This window comes from Polyodon spathula, chromosome 59 (genome assembly GCF_017654505.1).
Source record: "Polyodon spathula isolate WHYD16114869_AA chromosome 59, ASM1765450v1, whole genome shotgun sequence".
Taxonomy (NCBI): Eukaryota; Metazoa; Chordata; class Actinopteri; order Acipenseriformes; family Polyodontidae; genus Polyodon; species Polyodon spathula.
In genome coordinates this window covers 1,110,622-1,117,929 of record NC_054592.1, presented here as the reverse complement: position 1 = coordinate 1,117,929, position 7,308 = coordinate 1,110,622, and the positions used below count along the sequence as shown (strand labels likewise).

At 40.5% G+C, this 7,308-nt stretch overlaps 1 protein-coding gene across 1 annotated transcript; it reads left to right on the top strand.

Annotated features, from left to right (window-relative positions):
• The first annotated feature begins 603 nt into the window (after positions 1 to 603).
• On the top strand, positions 604 to 7,177 carry LOC121307811 (GRIP1-associated protein 1-like). Its single transcript, XM_041240094.1, has 5 exons — positions 604 to 663; positions 3,248 to 3,314; positions 3,481 to 3,542; positions 4,532 to 4,558; positions 5,813 to 7,177. The coding sequence occupies exons 1-5, from the start codon at positions 622 to 624 to the stop codon at positions 6,005 to 6,007; spliced, it is 393 nt and encodes a 130-aa protein (XP_041096028.1). The 5' UTR covers positions 604 to 621; the 3' UTR covers positions 6,008 to 7,177.
• The last annotated feature ends 131 nt before the right edge of the window (positions 7,178 to 7,308 follow it).

The window sequence follows — 7,308 nt, the reverse complement described above, 5'->3', positions numbered from 1 at the left end:
GGGTATTCAGATACATTTGCACACTGCTGTACACAGTTGAAAAAAACTCCACACAGGGACCTTGTAACCTTAGCAAAGTGCAATGAGCGAAAAACCTTAATGGTCACCTAATAAAAACGGGTTGCTCAGTGATATCTATCATACAACAAAGGGCTAAACTATGAACAACGCTGTTAGCAATCAATCGGAAACCGCATTTCAGTGTACTTTTGAGCATAATTGTGTCAACATCTTCAAATTTGTATATAACTATAATAATAATAATAATAATAATAATAATAATAATAGTAATAATTTTATATACAGTACATACGAACCCTCTAGTGATTCCCCCTGCTGGCCAGGTACAGTAGTGCAGGGTTGGGTGATATATATCGGATTGTACTACATGGATAGTCAATCCTTATTTATTTAAATAATTTTAAACGCAACCATTCAATAAAAATGCTCATATGTGGGAATTCTTATTCTTTGAACTGTGGTTTATTAAGTTTGGATGTAGTCGATGCTCGTTGCAAACAGAACAATATCTTTTTTAATTTGATCGCCCTTGCGGTTCCCCCCCTTCCACCCCCCCAAGGAGAAAATAATTGGTATCGACCGGCTGTTCACGGTGTAAAGATGGCGCAAGCGTTATCAGAGGAGGAATTCCATCGTATGCAGGTAAACAAACCGTAACCTGGACCGAACCGAGACAGTGAAGACACCGATTTGAGTCTGGGAGTCTAGCAAAATAGTAGGGTCCATCTCCCAGCCAGATCCGAGTGTCTGGGGCCGGGCCATCACGGATGTAAGGAGAGAGCTGTCATCCTAGGCCGCGGCTGTAGCCTCGGGGTCGAGTGATGGTACTTCCCCCAGAGGCGTGTGTTTTTAGGGAAGGTGTATAGATGGAAAAACAACAGCAATAGCGTTTTAATTCATCTGGGGGGGAAAATAATGAAATAATTGGATTTAGATGAGTTTATTTATAGCGTGTGCCAAATATCTCTCTCTCCTTTTATTTTTTTATTTTTTTATAGAAACTAGCGGGTTACGTGTAACCTATATATGACACAACATCTAATTAACGTTAATTACATGACAGTAGGCTGACAGTTATATCCTGTATATTCATTTGCTTTAAATAATATTGTGAAATATAATCCTGTAACTGCACATCGCAGGATTTAGTGGTGTATATTCACCATCCTGTATGGTAATCCAGTTAAGATTTGACCAGGGAGTGTTGTTAACAGGAATACGTGTTAAGTATGATGCTTCGAATATTGCAAATGTTAATAAAAACGTGTCTCGATATTTTATGTCAGTGTCAATACATTAATTTTCATGGAGCAGCTCTCTGATTTTAATTTCCATGCCTTTGTTTTATTTTCGGTTGCACGTTACAAGGTACGCTGTTTTATTTATTTATTTATGTATTTATTTTTTTGGTTTTGGCCACGGAGTAGTGTATATGTGCTGAACACTTATTTTATATGGTATGCTTTGGAGAAAGAAAGAAAAAAAAATGCAAGTTGTACCATTTATTAATTCGAGTGGTTAGAATCAACGGGGCATTCCCAGAGCAGTCTTGGGGTTCCCCAAAAAGATCGCTACCGGGAGTTTAACACCATAAGGGCTGAAAAAAAGAGAAATACTTCCAGTTGTATTGACGTTCATTTTCGAGAAAGCGAAATTAGTTGTAATACGTGTGTTTCGTGAATATATTGGCAGCAGCGGAATTAGCTTTATTAATGCCTTTGAAAAGTGCAGCTGGTGTTAACATCTGCCTTATTAATCGCGTCGATGTTTTTAGGTCAGCTGCTTTTACAGGAGAAAATCCGCGCTTGGACTGAAACGCACGAATGATGCGTTCATTTCCCTCCGCAAAAGATAGCGATCAAATCGATTTCAGTCCTGTCTCTTGTCTTGCCAGTAAACCCCAGTTAAAACTGCGGCAATTTTTCATTGTGAAATGATGAATGGCGAGCGTTTCTTCACAAGGGCACATTGTGTCGCAGTAGAGGTATGTGTCTTTTGCACAGCAAACCACGGCATGGCTCGTTGTAGTTCACCAAGTGGTTCTTGAATAAAGAAGTGTGTTTTGTTGTTGAATAAATTCTCTCTCCCAACAGTTTTTTTTTTTTAAGTATATATTTTTTCCCCTTTTTAACAAAATTGTAATTGAATGATTACTATGCGTCATGTATGACGTCTGTCAGGACCATCCCGTGCATGGTGCTACGTGTAAGGGTAGAGTTCTCTGTATCGCCGTGTTCTTCACTTGTACTGCGATAGCAGCTCTTAAACATGCAAGCTGTGCTCCTGTGAGTTGATGAGATTTCACCCATGTGATTTCAGTGTGACCAGCTTCTGCTGCTGCACTTTCTTTCACTTTCTCCATAAGCCTAGATCACAGGGCACCATTCCAGAGGGGGCTGGGGTGTATATTATTAATATTTATAAATAATATAATAATACTAATAATAATAATTAATCATCCACCAAAGTAGGTTTCGCTAGAATGTGCTGTGCTGCAGAGTCACTTCCAATAGGACCTCGTTTGTTTTAAGACAGAGCACAAGGAGGTGAAGTGACTTGCTCAGGGTCTCACACATAGTGAGTCGGTGGCTGAGCCGGGATTAGAACCCGGGGACCCCCTGGCATCAAGCCCGTTTCTTCTGGATCACGAAGCCTCCTGTATTTCTCATTGTACCAGCTTTTTTGAGCATCTATGAAAGTTGCCCTGCTAGTGCATTTGCCAGTGGTGCCTAACCCTCCCTCCCTCCAACCCCATACCACTTTATAGACGTGCATGCTCATAAATCCTGTCCTGCTCACTCGTTTTATCACCAAACTCCTCAATAATGCGATCCAAGTCATTATTTTATTACTGTAACATCTCAAAAAGCTCTGCAAATGTCAGTGATAGTCTTCGAACGTGGGGCTATCAGACAGGCCCCTTTTTTTTCCAGCATCATTCAGTCATTGAAAGGTTTTCTCTGCTTTTTCCAGAGAAAAATCTTTTTGATGATGTGGGACAGAGTCCGACATAGGCCTGCAAAGGGTTAAACTATTCATTCAGCAATGAGAATTTCTAGGGGGACATTACATTGCACAGCAATGGGTAAATGTTACAGAAACCGTGAAACTGTAAAAGAAATACACCTTCGTTACGGATAGTATATGAAGTCAGCTGTCTGTGTGACTGACATTGATTTTAGTGCCTGTCTAGGACTGACCTTGTTGCCTGTGCTTTGTCTCATAGGCCCAGCTTCTGGAGCTCAGGACCCAGAACTACCAGCTGTCCGATGACTTGCGCAAGAACACAGCAGGTAAGACAACTCTTATCTCCTCCCGAACCCTTTTCCAGCCCTTGTGGGCTGGCATAGGTGTCACGCAGTGAGGTCGGAAACTCTGTGTCTTTTAAAGCCTCTCTTGTCTGAAGCAGAGGCAGGTGACAAATTGTATTCACCACAGGACTCTTGTGTTCTATTCCAGAGCTCATTGCATTCCGACTGAAGACCTCCACTCAAGAGAAAGATCTAACAAAAGCACTGAAGGTAAGGTGAAGCATATTCAAAAAACAATGGTAAACTAACCTATAAAAGCTTCCCTATATTAAGAGCAAAGCAAATAGCTATGAAGCACAGTGAAGGCACGGTAAAGCACAGGTAAGCATTGTAAAACCCAGACAGGTATGGTGCAGCAGGGGATGGAAAAAAGACTCCCACTGCATAGCAGTTTGATCCGTTTTATAAGACACACCCTAGCTTGTTACCTATGCACTGCGGCTAATCAAGCTCATAGTAAAACCTGTAAAGCAAACATGGGATTTCGTTTAAAAGCATGATAGCAGTTAAACATGTGCTTGCTTTACGTTTCACTTGGTTACAATGTGTTTGGGGTCATGCAGCTGGCTGATGAACATATCTGTCAATAGGGGAAGCAGCGGATTGCAGAGGGAGAACCTTGGTGTGCTTATATCTAGGGCTGGATTGTATTTCACGGTATTGCACGGTCTAAAAATAGTACTTGGAAGACATTTCATGATTAAACTGAATATTTATTAAAGCAGAAAATATATCGAGGTCACATTCAAAACCGATCTCGTTCTGTAGTCATTATACAACAAATGCTCCTAACTATCTAAATGCTATAATAAAAAGTACTAAACTGTGGAATATTTCATTTTTTTCTTATGTTCAGCTTTTAAAGACTTAACATTTTCACCGTCAGTGAGTTACTGAACAAAATCAAAACATAAATAAATGGAAAAATAAGAAGAGACACGTGAAATGTCCTCTTCTTGTGCAGAAACATTTCCGATCTTTGATGCAGCTGGTGTCTTTTTCGTTGAAGCCATTTTAAAGAAAGCTGCAGCTTCAGTGCAGTGTGTGTTCAGCAGTTTACTGAAAGGAAGCAAACTAACCCTACTGCCAGGTTCCTAAATGCAGCGTAACAGGCAATCCGGCAAACGTTTGCTGTGACGCTCGCTGACTCGGGGTGTAAAATGCAACTTACTCATCTGCTTTTGCTTTCTTCCCCCCAGGCTCTCAACAAGAGTAAGAAGGCTCAGGTGAGTTCCCTCACTTTGCTTATTATTTAAAGGTAATTGAGCTTATTGCTTGCGTTGGCTGCTTTGTCCTGAGTATATGTCTCGGATTTAGCTCGCTGATTCACTTCGATCTTTTAGGTTTCAAAGTTCAAAATCAACCCTGCGTTATAGTGTCGGGAAACGGACAATCTAGAGGACCAGTTCCAACCTGTCAATCCCATTTAAACCCTGTTTTGTGCACCTCATTGCTTTTAGTTGTGCAGCTCTGGCCAAAAGTTTTGCGTCACCTAGAATTTTAGGATTAGGACATTTTAAAAAAATATAAAAAAAAAAGAAACAAAAAACTATGAACCTGTGAACAAGATGGCTTTGTAGGGGTGACAGAAATGCAGACTCCAAACAATTAGGAATGGCGGTGAATCTGTGACGCTATGGCGTCCAGAGTTTTATTGCAAATAATAAAAAAAAGGTTTAAACAAAACACACAAAACAGGACATGGCACTTGAGGCCAAAATAAAAAGGTAAACAAAACGGACAACACTAAACAAGACAGTGGATGAACAGACAAACAAGTACCGTGCTGGCACTCCCAGCACGCTATAGCAGTTGTTCTCAAAACCCCCAAAACTCCTTCTCTCCCATTCTCCACTCACGAACACACAACCCAGAGTGAGTGAAAACATGCTGTTTTTATGCAGCTGTACCGAGACTCGATTGCTAATCAGTCATTCAATTGGAGTCTTGGTACAACTGCACGTGAATTAATAAAAGTGCAATTCCCCGTGCTCACGTATTGTTTTACCTGCACGTGAAGTGCTGTGCAATCCTCGAGCCTAAATACAAATATACATTTTAAACACTCGTGCTTGTAACACATATTCATATCCTGTGTATTTTATACATAAACACCAACATTAACACACTACAGACAACATAAAACACTAATAAACATAAAGGAGCGGGACACTCCGCCACAGAACCCAATTTAGAAGTTTTATGTAACATCATGTAATCAAAGAAACCACAAACTGATGTTGCTAAAGTCTACCGGAAGCCATAATAGCAGTACAGTATTTCGTGTTAGATTTCACGGTTTTGTCAGTTTTTCTGCAAAGCGGTGTGCAATTCAATATGTTAACAAGGGAACATTATTCAGCAGCTTTCATTGGACTCTATGAAGCTGAGTGAGTTCACTGTGTAGGGGGGTATGCAAAACTTTTGGCCAGAGCTGTATGATGTTCCTTATACTTTTGAAGTGTTGTGTGTTCCTGCAGGAGGTGGATGCTCTGCTTAGTGAGAATGAGATGCTGCTGGGGAAGCTGCACAGCCAGGAGGAAGACTTCAGACTGCAGAACAGCACCCTCATGCAAGAGCTGTCCAAGGTACAGCAGAATCATATACCAGCCGTGTACCAACTGTACAGCCGCCATCTCAAAGGCCGTGGTCTGATCGTCGAGCTGGCCAATTAAAGTGAAGGGTGCTGTTAGATTTTGCATGCCCTATAAAATATGACCTTCTGTCTTGTGAAGCGTTTTGTGATGGTGGTCCACTATGAAAGACGCTATATAAAATAAAGATTGATGAACCGACTGATAAGATGGAAGCAAGAGGTGGCGTGCTGGATTTTCAAACTCACTCCAGCTTCAAAATTGCAGTTGTAGGAACCGTGCATTATATCATCAGGGGTGGCCAACCGTGGTCCTGGAGGGTCCCTATTCAGCAGGTTTTATAGGTGACATCATCAGAGGCTAAAAATCTGGAACACCTGTTAATCTTGACTAATTAAGCCAATAATTGGTTCAATCAAGTAACTGAGCGATTGGTTGAAATGAAAACCAGCTGCCACAGTAGCTCTCCAGGACCAGGGTTGGAGACCCCTGCACTAGACCCTCCAAGGCTGGGCTGTCCAAGATTAGACCGCTGATCTAGTGATCAGCCTGCAGCCTCTACATTAGAAGGAAGGTTAGAACGGGGGTTCCCAAAAATGTAGGTCGCGGGAGCAGTGACATGCTATATCGAATCCGCTGCCAAAGAATACGTTTTGCAAAGTATTAAGAACAAAACGGGCAGCTGCAGGAGTTTAATGCATTTGTACCACGGGCTCAGCTCTGAGGTGCTGGAATGGGGTTTTTCTTTTGTAAAAGCGTTTTCATACTAACGTTTGTACTTGATAACATTCATTTAAAAATTCAGTTGATGCCTGTGATGAGTACGTTTTTGTGATTAATTAGCTCTTAACATTTAAAATAGAGTACGTTGATATATGTTTCAGTATTAACTAAATCAAGTTATTAATCAAACTGATAAATGTTGTTGCATACCGGTAATTGATTTATTAAATCTATGCTATTTTAGTGTGTTTTAGAGTAGTGGCGATAAAAGTAAATTATGCAAGGCTCTCGTTTCCTTCTGTATTGTGCGCATTCCTCTTGCTTGTGCATGACAGTTCAGCGTGAGAGGTACCGGCTGGACGTTTTAGTTGCACGGCGTTCAGAAATTAGGATTTAAGAGTTATGTTTTTGTGCACGCTGTACTGGCTTTACTCAAAAAGTGATTCCTGTTCAGGTAATAATAGGGACGTGAACTTTCTTGTTTGATGACCAAGAAAAAAAAGTGCATTTCTAAAATGTTAAGTTACACACAGGTACCTAATTCAAAGGTTTGAAAAAAAAAAAAAAACAAAAAAAAAATCTGTTTAGTTTTTGCAATTTATTTTATTTACTACAATTAAAGTGTTTTAAAAATTGATTTTTCACTCAGTGCATATCCT

What these genes read in the sequence shown, in the direction of transcription:
- LOC121307811 (XM_041240094.1), top strand. Translation starts at nt 622, where the DNA reads ATGGCGCAAGCGTTATCAGAGGAGGAATTCCATCGTATGCAG. An exon ending in ATCTAACAAAAGCACTGAAG is followed by an intron (nt 3,543 to 4,531) that starts GTAAGGTGAAGC and finishes TCTTCCCCCCAG; the next exon opens with GCTCTCAACAAGAGTAAGAA. An exon ending in ACAAGAGTAAGAAGGCTCAG is followed by an intron (nt 4,559 to 5,812) that starts GTGAGTTCCCTC and finishes GTGTTCCTGCAG; the next exon opens with GAGGTGGATGCTCTGCTTAG.